The following is a 15,320-nucleotide window of genomic DNA, read 5'->3' as shown; positions in this document are numbered from 1 at the left end:
CTGTATTATTTTTGCGAATGGATTCGATCTTCTCTTGTATGTATCTTCCCTCTGTATCTAGTCGTTGCAGTAAATACTATATTTTGTGCTCTCAACAGATTCCGTAGTTACAAGCAAACTATCAAGCGCCATGTCAAATACTGCAGGCGATGATCTCAAGAAATCTCTCGTTTACAACTCCGATGATGCAGACGTTATTCTAGTCAGCTCGGATGGGACTGATCTTAAAGTACATTCATATATCTTGAAGACACACAGGGGAATCTTCTTGAGCTCCTTCCTTAACTAACCTTTCACTTGGCTGATGTGTGGTCGTCATTTCCAGCTTGGTACTTCGACCGATCTTGTGTGATCCAGCTTTCAAAACTTCCCCGATGACGATCGATGCCAGTGCGGAAGATGACACCTGTTTCCTTGACCTTATGCACAACAAGCCCCCTCATAAAGTCTCCGACTGGTCACAAGCTGAAAAGGTATTGGATCTGATCGAACAGTACGAGTGTGATATAGCGGGCGAAAGAATGTGGTCAGCCCTAAAGAAAAAGGCGGAGACAGAACCCTGGGTAACCTTCCGTTTGGCCAGTCAGCGGGACCACGTGGAAACGGCAAAGCATGCTTTGAAGTCTATGCAAGTCGATTCACTTCATAAGCAAATGAATTTGTATACGCTTTCATACGAAGATGCGGCGGAAGTGGCTTTACCTTACCTTCTAGGCCTCATTCAGACGCTGGGGATTTCTTCATACACCGATGGTTTCAAGGGCTCGGTCTATCACAATGACTGGGCGAGTATTTCCCAAAGCTTCAAGCCTCTGTACCCAGTGAGTGTAAACCCCCGAGAATTTTTCAAGGGTTAATGAGATGAAATGGGTAGAAATCAAAGTAATTCTTGCTGCTATCGCCCTTCAAAACACCAAAAGAATCAATGCCTCATATCGAGTGCAAGCTGGGACATAAATCGGAGCTTGCTGTTCTCGGGTGTAGTGTTTTTGTATGTCTACAGTGAAGGTTTGAACCAATCCTAAGAATTAATTGTTGAATGATGCATCTTCTCGAATACGTATGATTGTTGACATAGATATTCAGCAGGCGTACGCATGGACTGACGTCTTTGGAGTGCGTGGCTCGCACCTCACTACAGCACATCCACACCAACCTTTCCTGTAATTTGTGAGTTCTCAAGACTGCTGATCTTCGCGTTGGATCCCTGCACCTTTCCTACATCACTCTAGCAACCCACGTCGGAACTGTCTCCATAATGTCGTTGGAAGGGGACACACCCAAGTATTCCAAGAACTACAACGACGCATCAGCCGATATCACTCTGACAAGCTCGGACGATGTACTCTTCAAAGTAAATTCGTATGAGATAAAAACGCATAGGTCAGTGTCGATACAGGTTGTCATGTTTCGCTTGGAGCGGTCAGGATTTCTGGCTGATCAGAATTTATTGAAGGTTCGGTACTGCGAGATATGCTTTGTGATCCCAACTTGAAACCATCGACTATCCCTATCGACACCAAGTCATCCGATCTCGAGCTCTTTCTCGACTACATGACGAAATATCCGCCTCCTCTGGTTTCGTCTTGGTCAATGGTAGAAAGTCTCTTCTCCCTCGCGGATAAGTACGGTCGTCCAATCGTTCACGAACGACTCAAATTCCGCTTGGGCCTTGTGGCAATGAATGCACCATGGGAGGTCTTCTGCTTTGCCAGCCATGAGAACGATTCAGATCTTGCACGTAAAGCTTTGGAGAAGATGGTTGAAGATTCGAGCCGCAATCAGATGATTTTGACAGATATATCAGCAAAGGACATACTGGAGCCTACCACTCCTTATTTGGTTGGATTGCTCGATCAGTTGGGAAGTAATAGGACAGCTACCTGGAATTCAAGGTCCCGTAGGAACGATGTGAATTGGGAACACATGGCCAAGCACTTTGCTCCTCGACTGTAATCAAATGATTCTCCATGGTCTCTCGAGAATCATGCAACCTTTGTACTATTCATAACATTAACCAGTCGATACAAGTATCTTGCATATCCATGTTCTGAGGACTATATCAACAAAAATCTCCCTTCATCATCCAATTCCACTTTTCCCACTATCACACCATTCTTCGCTTTCTTATCATTCATCCATCTACCTAATCTAGGTTCTTGGCCTACGGCTACGACAATGTATATATCGTTTTTAATTCTCTTCTCACTTTCAGTATCAGCTGATTCGGGGAATGAAGAGGGTTGGATGGTATTTGTAGGGTAAGAGAGAAGTTGTATCGAATTGATGAATCCTCTTATTGGAATGGTGAGCGATATTGCTGAGAAATTCTTCAATGAAGGATCGAGAGCCCAAAATCGAATTTGGCCATCATAAGAACCTAATGAGCGAAGTCAGTGGTTGAAACCTCACTACACGTTAAGTAGCTTTACTTACCAGATGCAAACAAGTTTGTTCCCCTTAATCCTGCGAGGGCCGTTATCCACCTTGGACCGGTGATTGCATAATCTTCGCTATCCACCAAATCCGTCAACCCATGGGCGAACGCTTTGGTGAAGATGGGTTTCTTCTTTCCTATATGCCATAATGATATCGAGCTGGTATCGAGCACAAGTCAGATGCTGCCAAAATGGGGTCTTCAACAAGCTGACTTACCCGCTATCACCACCAGAAACGAAATGCTGATCATCCAGCATTTCCACTACGTCTATACTACCTTCCACAAACTCCTTTCCTTTCCCTTTCCTATCCTTCTTGGCTTCTTCAGCAGGATCGACACCTTCTGTCCAACCTCCTCCTAACCTTTCTTTCCTTTCTTCAGGTAATAATCCAGTCTGATCTGATCTTGTTTTACCACCGCCTCTGAAAACCAGCTGTACTTCCTCTTCGACTTTCCACCATCTGCATGTCCTATCCCTCGATCCAGCTGTAACGGCCAGGGTGGGTTTCAAGGATGACACAGACGGTATGGAATCTTGATGACCAAAGAATGTATCAATTACTGATAAAGTCGCTAAAGAATGTAAGGCCAAATGACGAGATAAGGATGCTGAAAGAATATGATGAGATGGGTTGTTTAACGCTGGCATAGCAATAGACTACGAGGAATAGGTCAGCTTCAGCTACTCTGTCTCGGGAAGAAAAAGCGGAAAGCTCACTGTTACAGCATCTTTATGACCCCTCAAACCAGTCACCCAAACAGGTTCATCCCCTTCAACGTTCCATACTCCAATGACCTTGTCCCTACCTCCTGTAACCACAAATTTGCCATCTTCACTTGCGGCTATACATAATATTTCGCCTTTATGTCTGCCACCTTCTCCTACAGCTTGTCCAAAAGGTTTACCTATTTTCTTCAGCGTTGATGTGGCATATCTGATGATTGACCCTCGTTTCGTCGAGACGTATAGATATTTTGGGGTCATAGCGGCAGAAGTGGGGACGTGGGGTGATGTAGGAAGGAATCGGGTTGTAACGGATGTTGTATTGGATGCTATGTACAGATGTATTTTGCCTGATTGTTCGGCCTGTGTGTATGTCATTCAGCTTCATCTTGTATTCAAGGAGGACCCAGAGGACTTACAACGTCCTTCTGTAATCTCGAAGCTATCAATTCTCTATCGATCTCGGCAGCATCGTAATCGGTATTAGCGTTGGCTACCGTATCATCCGGCATTAGCTCCGAGGGCAACACGCATTAGTCTTGGTTTGAACGTACCAGCTTCGACCTCATCTCTGACTTTCGCCAAATAACCTTTTGCCAGCCTTACTCGTTTCTCAGCGGCAGTTTCATTCTGATCTATCAATTCCTCATCACTGAAATTGACATCTTCTCTTCCAGCTCTGAAATCCATCATATCTAAATCGCCTCCTCCATTCTCCCCTTCAGCATCCGATGAAAGCTCTTCATCTTTCTCTGCTCTCCTTGACGGTTTGGGTTTCTGTCCTTTGCCATATGGCAATGGTCGTCCTTCACCGCCATTTGACCTGGATGGTCCAGCTCGGTTGGTACGTTTCCTTTTCTTTTCGGATTGGAAGAATGGATCGGGCATGTTGCAGGATGATCTGTGAGTTCCTAGGACGATATATGCTGGATTGGTTGAGCAAATGTTGAAAATGCTGTCCAAAATATCTGCATCTCAAAGTCTCAAAAATCTCAGAGCGGCCACCGAACACGTGGCAAGAGGATCTGCTAGGTATGCGAGGTCTTGTCACGCGCCTAATTTGCACACACAAGCGGAAGCAGGATCTAATAGGCGCGGACCGTTGTCAATGCCACGTCCTATCTGATCGCCTCGTCATAAGTGGATGGATGGATGGTGGATGTGATTTCACCATCCCCATACCCTCTATATTCAGTTCATATACCTACCCATATCGGCTCATCATACAGCTTCAAGACCTCACTCGCTCATAAGAGGCCTCGACATACACCCCTTCTTCCCTCCAATTTTCTGACGCGACTACATCCGGGTGCAGTGCGATACACATCACCTCGAAGATGAAGCTGAAAGATATCTCAAGGACAGCGACATTCGCATGGGACCAGTCATCCTCTTCTGCCCCTTTACTCGCGACTGGTGCTGTAGCAGGAGCTTTAGATGAGAACTTCAGCAATGAGAGTCAGTTGGAGATCTGGGCTCCTGATTTTGGGGACGAGAAAGGAATAAGACTCGGAGGGGAAGGTAAAGGTGCTCAAGGGAGTATAACCGTGAATAGTCGGTGAGCGAACTGTTCTTCAGAGATGGTACCCGTATAACTTATTGAGATCTCCTCGAAACGACGATAGATTCAATCGACTGGCGTGGTCTGCTCCATCCACATCCCACTCAAAAGGTCTTCTTGCGGCTGGTATGGAGACTGGAGAAGTTAACTTGTTCGATCCAGAGAAGATATTGTCTGGCTCGAGGTGAGTATCCTCATTGGCTATCTGGTCAGAATCACCTGCTCACCGAATGTCTCGTAGTGCCGACGAAGCTCGTATTTTCAAGAGCGATAAGCACACTGGACCCGTCCGAGGTTTGGATTTCAACCAGATCCAGAAGAATCTCTTATTGACCGGTGCTGTTAATGCCGAAGTAAGTGTATCTTCTCCTCGCTTAACGTTCTACAATTTACATTTGATTACCTTGTAGCTTTACATATACGATCTCAACAACCCCAACAATGCCCCCGTCCCACCAGGTCCTACATCCACCAAACTTAACGAAATCACATCGCTTCAATGGAATCCCACCGTTGCCAGGGTATTCGCTGCTTCTTCCTCGTCAGGATTTACATCTGTCTGGGACTTGAAAGCTGGAAAGGAGATCGTCAGCTTACAGTATGGTGGAGGTGCTGCGAAGGGAATGGAGACAGTCGGCGGCGTAGCGGGTTTGCAGATGGGTAAAAGAAGAGGAATGAGTGATGTTTGTTGGCATCCTGAAAATGTAAGCTCCTATATTGGCAAATATTAGTCAAGATCGAGGCTGACATCCAGTAGGCCACGAGATTGATCACTGCTTCGGAAGACGATGAATCACCAATCATCATGTTATGGGATTTAAGGAATACTCGGGCTCCCGAGAAGGTGCGTCTCGAGGTAGATGTATACCGATGTGATTTGGCTAACATACTTTACAGATCCTAAGCGGTCATCATAAAGGTGTTCTTTCCGTCGCTTGGTGTAAGCAAGACGCCGATCTGCTGCTATCATGTGGTAAAGATAACAGAACGCTCTGCTGGAACCCTTCAACTGGAGAGATTATCGGAGAGGTGAGTTCCGCGTCTATTGAGCATAGCTGACAAAGTAGCTTCCTGCAAGTAACGACTGGTCATTCCAAACCACTTGGTGCCCACGAAACCCTGATCTTCTCGCTACCGCCTCATTCGACGGTCACATCGGTATTCATTCTCTCCAAACAACCAGCATTCCATCTCAGCCAGCTGAGAAATTCAACGAGGAGGCTTCTGCGGATGATATATTCGGCGCTTTGAGTCAAGAAGAGCCATCCAATGATACTGCCAACGTACTCTCCCTCAAACAACCTCCTAAATGGCTGCGAAGACCGGTTTCAGCTACTTTCGGTTTCGGTGGACTTCTCGCTACAACATCTAATTTGCCTGGCGCTTCGGGTAAACACCAAAGTGGAGTCGTGCATCTCCGTACCGTCACTACAGAGCAAGGCGTCATAGAAAGAGCTACAGCTTTGGATGCTACAGCTGGCGAGAAAGAGAAACTTGCCGAATTCTGTACCGATCGGGCAAGCGGTAACGATGATGCTTGGAGGGCTCTGCAAACTCTGTTCAAAACCAACTCACGTGAACAGCTCGTCCAGTTACTTGGTTTCTCAAAGGAAGAAGTCGTGAAGAAGGTACATGAAGCTATTGGGAAATTCCCTTCCGTCACTGTTACCGAAGAGCCATCGGAAGATCAAACAAAAGCGGACGCGAAAGATGAATCTGAAGTGGCAACACCTACTGTGGAGAAGACACCTGAAGAAGCTAGCTCTGTAGCCGACGAGATTGTCAGTGTGAAGGGGTCGGAAACCGCTTCAACAACTGGTGCTACTGATAAAAGTCTCTTCGATGAGGATCACGCCCCAGGTACTCCCGCCGCTGCGGCTGCCGACTTCTTCTCTTCCATGGCTTCGGGTACGCTTCGAAACCCTCAACTCGACAGCATAATCCCTCATAAGAACAACGAGTTCGTCGATTCATCTGTCGCCGCTACGATCGGTAGTCGAGCCTCCTCAGTCAGAGATGAAATTATCACCAAAGAGAATACTTTCCAAATCTATCCTGAAGGCGAAAGTGATATTGATAAACTCATCACTCAGGCCCTTGTCATGGGTGATTTTAAATCTGCTGTGGACCTTTGTCTCGCCTCGGAAAGATTCGCCGATGCCCTTCTCCTTGCTGTACGAGGTGGTCCAGATCTCCTGCAATCTACCCAAAAAGCTTATTTCGCTCGACAAACCGCATCTCTCCCCTTCCTCCGAGTGTTCCAATCTATTGTCACCGAAGACCTCATCGATATAGTCCAAAATGCCGATCTTCGAGAATGGAAAGTCGCTTTCGTTGTCATCTGCACTTTTGCCAAGGAGAGCGAGTTCAGCAATCTTGCCGAACAGCTTGGTCAACGACTTCAATTCAAATGGCGAACGCTTACTGGCTCTGACAGCCCAGAAGCTAAGGAATCTGCCAGGATCGCTAGACAGGATGCTACCTTGTGTTACCTCGCAGCAAGGAAATTAGAAAAGGTGGTCAGCATCTGGGTTGATGAGATGTCTGAGGAAGAGGAAGCGACGTATACAACTCGATACGCTGCTCACGCACAAGCCCTCCAATCATTCATCGAAAAGGTGGCGGTATTTACCGCGGCCACAGGGTATGTCGATGAGGATCTCCTCTCTCCGACCGAATCTGCTGTCGCTGCTGAGACAGGTGCAAGAACTTACAAGCTGGCTGGATTGTACGATCGATATTACGAGTACGCCGATCTCTTGGCGACTCAGGGCCTTGTCGACATCGCTGCCAAGTTTGTCAAGATGACTCCTCCAGATTACAAGGGTACTGGTGCTGCTGGTTCCGAATTAGACAAAGCTAGAGATAGATTATTTACTGCCGCTGGAATTCAAGCTGGAAGTGTCTCAGTCAACTCTGCCTTCGGATCTGCTAAAACCCAACCTCAAGCTTCTACTTCCTATGCCCCCACCAGTTCTTCTTCGTACACTCCCCAGACAGCCGGGCCATACAGCCGTGCTCCTTCGTCGACTGGGCCTTATAGTGCCGTACAGCCTCCTGCTCCCTATGGTCAGTCTCAGCCCTCAGCTTACGCACCTCCTCCGGCTCCCACTCAGAACGCCTACAAGCCTCCCACTACCTCTGCCCCATATCAGCCTGCTCAACAGCAACAGTCTTACGGAGGATATGGTGAAACAAACCCTTATGCTCCATCCCCAGTATCAACTTATCAACCGGCTGGCTACTCTGCCAATGGCTATCGACCCAACGAACCTCAGGCTCAAGGCTATGGCGCACCTCAGCAACCTTACGGTGCTCCTCCCCAAGTAATCCCTCCACCTCCTCGAGCTGGCTCATTCAACGGTCCAACTTCAAACACCCCACCACCTTTACCTGCAGCTCAGAGAAGGGATATCCCGGGATGGAACGATGCACCCAACCTCGCACCCAAACGACCTCAAAGTGCTGTTAACAAGGAAGCCAACAAACCCACTGCCATTACTTCTCCTTTCCCCAACATGCCTAATCCGTTCGAGGCTCAACCCACCGGATTCACACCTCCCCCAGCTCGACAAACACCTCAACCGGGTGTTCTTCCACCACCACCTAAGGGCGGTCCACGAGCTCCTTCTACCCAGATTCCACCCCCACCAAGATCAGTGGCTTCGCCTCCTGCTCAACAGCAGCCACCTCCTCAGTTCCAACCTCCACCACCCCGCGGACAACCGCTTGCCGGTCCACCACCCACCGCTCGACCACCACCACCTCAAGCTAGAGCTGGACCCCCTCCTCCAGGTGTAATGGCTGGACCACCTCCTCAAAGAGCCTTGGCACCTTTGGGTCCAGGTCGAATCGGTTCGCCATTGTCAGGACAGATAAGGCCACCCCCTCAACAACGACCACCTCAAGCTATGTCACCCCCGACTCAACATCAAGCTCCTCCACCGCCACCTATGGGCTCGAGAATGGCCGGTCCTCCACCTCCAGGAAGAAGTCCTTCTGTCCAACATCAGCAACAACATGGTGGACCATCTCCTCAAGTGACAAATTCGCCCCCTAACCCTGCTCAACGAGAGGTTCAACCACCTCCCGCAGCACCGGCCAAACCTTCTCATCGTAAGTTGACGATACGCATATCGGAGTATCAGTTGCTGACACAGGGATTCTATAGCTGCCGGAGACAGATCGCATATATCTCCTGCATCACGACCTGTCTTCGAAACTTTGTCAAATGAGCTTTCAGCGGTGAAACAGAAGAACTTCCCTGTGAGTAAAAACTGATTTTGATTGTTCCTCGTGATGAAAATTCACGCTCCATGATCCTCGCTGACGACTCACCCGACAGCCTAACGTGAAGAAGGTGGTTGAGGACACCGAAAGAAGGTTGAACATCCTCTTTGATGGTCTTAACAACGACTCAGTACCCAAACCAGCTTTGGATTTACTGAACAACATCACCAAGGGTAAGTCTACATCCCATGCACCCAAACCGAGCTGGACTGATAACGGTCATTTGTAGCCATCGCTGCGAAGGATTGGAATGCAGCTTTGGCAATGCATGTCGAGCTATTGACTGGTGCCACTGGTGACATGACTACTTGGGTGGTGAGTGGACTTATACGCCTGATATTCAACATATCCGCTGATATCTCATCTTTTCTGTCATAGCCCGGAGTCAAGCAATTAGTGAGGTTGAGTGTATAGATCGCCTTCCATGGTGTAAGCGGAAGAATGTAGATAGTCTGAATGATGTTTCTCTGATTCGATACTTAAAAAGATATGGCTTAATGAATTGATTTTGCATACTTGATGAATGATCTTGACCTTTGCGACCGATTGCAAGAATACCACACACTTTGCTTTGACAATGCAAGATACATGCGAGATTGATAATTGAGGAAGAAACACAGAGTGCAAAATGTCTATGGAGGAGCTACAAAAGATGAATTGTAAAATGATAGGGATATACTATGACAATGACTAGACTATGTTTGATGCTACAATGTCCATTGGATTGATGTATTATTTCAGATTAAAGATTATAATTCTACTTTAAATTCGTAAGGGACCGTTTTGATAGCTTCATTATACGATGGAGGAGGGACCATCCAACCATTTTCCATCGAAAGGGATTCACCGTGAATCATTCTACCTACTTCTCTACCTCTTGCGTTTCTCGATAAATGTAAATCACTCCATCTCATGTTATGCATCGCACCTCTAGGTTCGGATACCGAACCTACTACGATAGGCAAGGGAAGTGTCTTAACTGTACCAGGGAAGAACCTCTTGAATTGAGATATGTTAAAGTACCCTGGCGAATTGGGTGATAGAGGTTCGCTAAATTCTCCTGATCGAGGGATCGAAATCGGTACATTCTCAAGGTCTGAAAATCCAGCTGGTAGATAATCCGTCAAGACGGGTGAACCAGGTGTGATAGACAGGAAAGCCAAAGTAACATTTACATGGAATGTCGAAGAGACGCTTACTCCTGGTTCTTCACTTTCCGGAGATGGGGATGTCGTCGATGAATTGACATTCAACATTGTTGACATACCATGTTTCCAAGTCGTACTTCCACGAGGGAGAAGTGGTAAAGCGACATCTTTCAATTTGATTCTCTCATCTGATGAAGATTCAATGCATCCCCATCTTGATACGATCTCTTCTTCAATTACCAAACCATTCCCTTGCGAATCGAGTGGCTCCAGTTTAGACAGAGAGGAGTGTTCTCTTCTGACTAATGCTAATCTTATCAAGACCTGCATGGTAGGTTGCAAAGGTCTGTATCCAGATGGTAATTCCGATTCCAAATCAGATACCGATGGTGGTGTGAGTGAAAGCGAGAATGGGATGATCGACGTAGGTGAATAGGTTGTGGTCGGTATATGAGGATGGATCGTCCATTTGACACTTTGTCTGGGTAAGATCGGCAAGACTTCACCTGGAGTCATAAAAGTCGATTCGATAGGTAAATCCGTTTTCACAAAGAACGAAGAAGGGACATATCGTGGAGCTCTAGTCGGTAAAGTCTCAGGCATCATCTCGAATGGTTTGGCTGTATCTGCCAGAACCACGCTGGCACCGTATTGGGGAAAGCTGGATCGTCGCATGAGAGCGTGACTGTCAGTGCGTAGGTGACGGCGAAGGAAGATGATCGGACGGTGAATGAGGGTGGTAATCTAGGTGTGGAGGGTACTTGAACAGTAAGAGGTAAAGAATATGTACCGCCTGGTAATCCATAAGTTGGGTCGATTGAACATTCACTAGGTTGAGGTGGGTTTCTAAGATATGTCTGCTGAGCATCCCTTGCCCATAATGCCAATCCTTCTGATAATGAGACGGACACGCAGATGATTGTTCGTGGTAATTGACCTGGAAGGTGTAGGGTACCGATGAGAGACATGGATAAAGTAGGGTTAAGGTAATGTGGCAATGAAGAGAATCGATCGAGTTCGAATGTCAATACGACAGGAATCGATTGACCAGGGTAGAAAGCTGGTGGGATCAAAGTGGACGTTTCGGAACATTGATAGGATGCTGAGAGTGAGCAGATTGGGCGTGAAGGTGGTGGAGTGAATGAGAATGAATCTAAATAAAAAAGTAAGAAGTTAGCAATGAAGATCATAGATTTGATGGAGAAAAAAATGCCACTCACCAGCAACGGTGTCAACTTGCATCATCTCATCTTCTGAATGATCCACTCCCTTTGATACGTGTTTCCCATGGTGTATCAACGAAGTCCAGAATCCACCTCCAATTCTTCGTCTAGACGAAGAAGGAGTCGAGAGTTCGACACTCTCCGCGGTCGATTCACGAGAATTGTACGTCATCGATGGGTTAGGCGACATTGCTGGAGAAGCGGACCAAGACCCAGATGGACTGGCGCACCTCGAGCTAGAAGCGGAAGATGTTGATGAGAATGGGTGACTCATGGTTGATCGTAATCTATGTGAGAAAGGTTGATGAGATGTTGATGTGGTAGGGGCAGAAGCTTCCCAATATTGATTTGATGAGAAGACGGGTCGGAAAGGTGAGGTTGGTGATGGGTGGGAAGAAGTCATCATCTTGCTGTATGATTATATCAATATATATATAACAAGCTCTTCGGGATAAAGTTGTCCCCAATGTAAATATCGAACAAGTAAGTCGTATTCCAATATCTTTGTTTGTATTACGTTCCCGATAAAGTCTTTGTTTTTTCCTGCTTGTCTTCCTTCGGGCTTAGGACTTGTGATGTCTCGGTATCTCAAGAATAGAGTAACTCTTGTGCTTCCTTCCCCTTGGTCTTGATGGTTTAGCTCGGCTATTGAACGCTCTTTGGTAAATTTTGTCACAACGTTTGAGACAAGAAAAAAAAAGCAAAGTCAAGCGCGTAGTAGACCCAGTTCCAAGTGGGAATGTCTTGAAATCAACGGTATGTTATCTATCGAATTATGTTATGTTTGAAATGCGGGAAAATTACCAAAACGCAAGCATCCCGAAAACACGTATGATCGATATGTTGGAATCGGCGACTTTAGATTCGTGTTCGTGTTCGTCGTGAGCGAATCACCTTGAATACCTTCGATAGCTCTCTCCAGTGATGACAGTGGCGAGCCTTGTGATGCACAAGCGTCTAATCACCTGAGTAGCTGTATAGTACAATTGAAAAGTTGATCTTGGCTTTGATCTTCGGACGTGCAGATCGAGGGATTACGAATGAGTTGATTCAATTTTGAAACCTATGATGCGATGAAGATGGGTCGGGAATGCCTTGGTACGATCTTTGTGAAACCGGTTGTTTCTTAGACTTTGAGTTGAATGACTCTGAGACTTCGGCGTGTTTACAAGACACAGATGACCATATACCGTTCGCAAGTTGTTACACCGAATGTATATACCAGTAGTAATGGAATTGAGGTATGCCCTATCAGTTCGCGAAAGGGTCGTCGGTCGTTTATGATCCACCGGCAAAAAGTGGTTGTGAAAGCACCAAAAGAACAATAGGTAACAATAGGTGAAACAGAGAAAAGCCTGTCTCTCCTTCTCTATGTGAAAGCTATGGGATCTTGGGATCTGGTAGTCTGCCGAACCAAGCGCCGTGAAAATGCTGACAGTCGGCGGCGATTCGATTCGAAGTCAAAAGATGGTGAGACTACTGACGTGTTTAAGTGTCTCGTCAATGCTGAGTTACAGGCAATAGATGTTGATTCAGATGATGAAAGAGAAACAAGGAATGTTAGGATGTAGATACATACAGATATATGACTTACCATTTGATCGCTTTTTGTACAAGTACAGGGTACGAGATCTTTCGTTTTTTGTACGGGAAGGGTTGTGTAAAAGATGTTTTACATCTGGATCAAGAAAGACGTCAGAAGCGGTACGGTATGGCCACGAGCAGGGCAGGTTCGCATTTATTTGTGATTGAGTACGAACCGGGAAACACTTTTCGGGGCAGGCACTCTTCACAAAATGATCTAATCAAAGTAATAAAAACAGGCAAATATGATCAACCGTATATGGTTCTTCCATTGGAGTGAAGTATGGATGATCCTAAAGTTAGGGGATGGGCGTGAGCGATCGCGTTACCGAATGTCTCGCCTCGGTAGCTTTCCTTCTATCGTTTCTCTCGCAGCAAATTGGAAGATAGGATGACGCGCTTCTTTTCGTACAATACTCCATCGAGATTGTCAAAACTGCAACTGCAAACGGAAAGGGAGTTTGACGGGTACAGACTGAGCTTACGCGGGATGTTGACGGGTAAGAGTACTACTGTGCATATGATGTGATGAGGATGAGGGAGTATGTATTAGATCACCACGACCGCAACCGGCACAGAAGAGGCGTACGTTATGAATGATCCTCACTAACGGCATGTACGACGTCTACGCCCTTATGAAAACACACCCTTATATGGTTAATTGTCTCAGTGACAAGAGGGATTAGGGATGATCATAACCATCGGACCTTTTCTCTTTCCCTTATTTTCCGGTCATCCCACTCCCACTTTGCTGCCACTCCATTGGTTTTCTGGGGTTAACCCAGGAGATGCTTGTTTTTTTGTTTCTTCCCGTAACCCTGAAAATGCAATCTGAACCATGTTTCGCTCACTCTGGACCGGCTTTTGGGTCTCTTCTGAGCTGCTGCAACTGATTTTTGGGCCGTACCAGAAACGCGGGAATGGTCATCGCGTATTTTTAGACTCGATCAAATTCTGATCATCCCCAGCTCTGCTTCGCCAGTAAGCTCTGTAATACATCTGCACAGTAGTCCATTAATGGATGCTTAAACCGTGGTTCCAAGAAATTGTAATCACAGATCGTATACACGCTGTACTATGCGTCAGATTGATTGTGGAGCTAAAGAAATTCGATTACGAGAGATACTTATACTGAATGACAGAAGAGGCGTTTCGACTATGCATCATACTTCAACTGTCCTTGTATGTAACGAATGTGGTGGTGTATTTTTGCATACAACAGTGATTGGAACGATGAGGCGTCATTTAGAAGCGCTTCATCATCTCTCTCACATGGTATGGTCATGGAAGCCATGAATCACATGTTTCATATAACGCATTCAGTAAGATGGCCAAGAATCCTGGGTATCACCGAACTCGACCGAACTTTTTTGGACAAGACAAAGGGACGCATTGGTCACTTCACGCCACTATAGGACAGCCTGGACATCACATCCCTCATCCACGCCATGTTTCTAGTCGTATAGAACATCGTCTTGTTTCGTCTTGTCTCACTCAGATATGTATTGTATGGTAGTCTCACCGAAGAATCCGGTCATGTCCAATCGATCATCCGAGACGATACATTTTCGGACTCAGAAAAATGGCACCGAAAGCAGACTGCGGCAAGCATTCAAACAGCCTTTGACGTATACTAACTGTAACACATACATACGTACATGAACGCATTTGTCGGGAAGTAGCGTATCCAAAAGAATGGTATCAGGAACAGTGAACTACAACCCAAACCCCACATGGACTCTTAGCGCTGTAAGAGAGCATTCCGAGACATCAACTCTTCAAGTTACTTCTTCCGGACATCAGCCCAGTTGTATAAAGCTTCCGAACAACATTGGTACCATACGTATACCGCATTGTTCTCATATGGATGACCAAGCTCAACCTGAGAGATACACGCGATTTCGATCAGGAAGCCATGCCATGCGATTGATGTACCGCTAGAAGCCGCTGATCAGCACCCTAATTCCGGGCTAACAATTGGTAGGGCTGTTTGACCAAAGTACAAAGTAAGTGGTGCCTCTAATTGGAGGATATCCTCAGTGACCATCTCCACCCGTGCGTCAGTCCTCTAGTCATGCATGAGCAGATCACAATATGAGTGATACTGTACTAGTAGCATAGTCACCAGAATTGCATGTCTCTTCCATATATAACGCTTACATCAGATTAGCCGTCTTTCGACGTTAGGTGGAGGGAGGCATGACGCGCACCATCTCATTTAACAAGTCCTCGTCTCTTCCCATACCCCTACTCTCTCGTAGACTGGATACTGATACACCATGAGATGCAATCATACATGATCATATTGCGGCTGATTCATGTTGAGCAAGCTCAACAGCTAATCTAATCA

General features: G+C 46.4%; 4 protein-coding genes across 4 annotated transcripts; 2 read left to right on the top strand and 2 right to left on the bottom strand.

Annotated features, from left to right (window-relative positions):
• Positions 1 to 1,473: 1,473 nt before the first annotated feature.
• I203_106966 (uncharacterized protein) lies at positions 1,474 to 1,956 on the top strand (the record flags this gene model as incomplete). Its single annotated transcript, XM_019151351.1, has 1 exon — positions 1,474 to 1,956. The coding sequence occupies one exon, from the start codon at positions 1,474 to 1,476 to the stop codon at positions 1,954 to 1,956; it is 483 nt and encodes a 160-aa protein (XP_018999343.1).
• Positions 1,957 to 2,057: 101 nt separating this feature from the next.
• I203_106965 (uncharacterized protein) lies at positions 2,058 to 4,052 on the bottom strand (the record flags this gene model as incomplete). The annotated part of the gene is made up of 6 exons (XM_065518104.1): positions 2,058 to 2,380; positions 2,437 to 2,597; positions 2,656 to 3,098; positions 3,159 to 3,527; positions 3,584 to 3,657; positions 3,719 to 4,052. 6 exons carry the CDS (start codon positions 4,050 to 4,052, stop codon positions 2,058 to 2,060), a joined length of 1,704 nt encoding a protein of 567 aa, XP_065372834.1.
• Positions 4,053 to 4,501: 449 nt separating this feature from the next.
• On the top strand, positions 4,502 to 9,429 carry I203_106964 (uncharacterized protein; the record flags this gene model as incomplete). Its single annotated transcript, XM_065518103.1, has 11 exons — positions 4,502 to 4,722; positions 4,790 to 4,909; positions 4,967 to 5,078; positions 5,136 to 5,429; positions 5,483 to 5,569; positions 5,623 to 5,754; positions 5,922 to 8,841; positions 8,897 to 8,991; positions 9,071 to 9,188; positions 9,245 to 9,330; positions 9,394 to 9,429. The coding sequence occupies 11 exons, from the start codon at positions 4,502 to 4,504 to the stop codon at positions 9,427 to 9,429; spliced, it is 4,221 nt and encodes a 1,406-aa protein (XP_065372833.1).
• A 335-nt stretch (positions 9,430 to 9,764) lies between these two features.
• I203_106963 (uncharacterized protein) lies at positions 9,765 to 11,792 on the bottom strand (the record flags this gene model as incomplete). Its single annotated transcript, XM_019151354.1, has 3 exons — positions 9,765 to 10,743; positions 10,803 to 11,316; positions 11,384 to 11,792. The coding sequence occupies 3 exons, from the start codon at positions 11,790 to 11,792 to the stop codon at positions 9,765 to 9,767; spliced, it is 1,902 nt and encodes a 633-aa protein (XP_018999346.1).
• Positions 11,793 to 15,320: the final 3,528 nt, after the last annotated feature.

The sequence above is a fragment of the Kwoniella mangroviensis genome, chromosome 2, assembly GCF_000507465.2.
Source record: "Kwoniella mangroviensis CBS 8507 chromosome 2, whole genome shotgun sequence".
NCBI classification, from domain to species: domain Eukaryota; kingdom Fungi; phylum Basidiomycota; class Tremellomycetes; order Tremellales; family Cryptococcaceae; genus Kwoniella; species Kwoniella mangrovensis.
The sequence above is the reverse complement of the archived record's forward strand: the minus strand, read 5'-3'. Positions and strand labels throughout refer to the sequence as shown.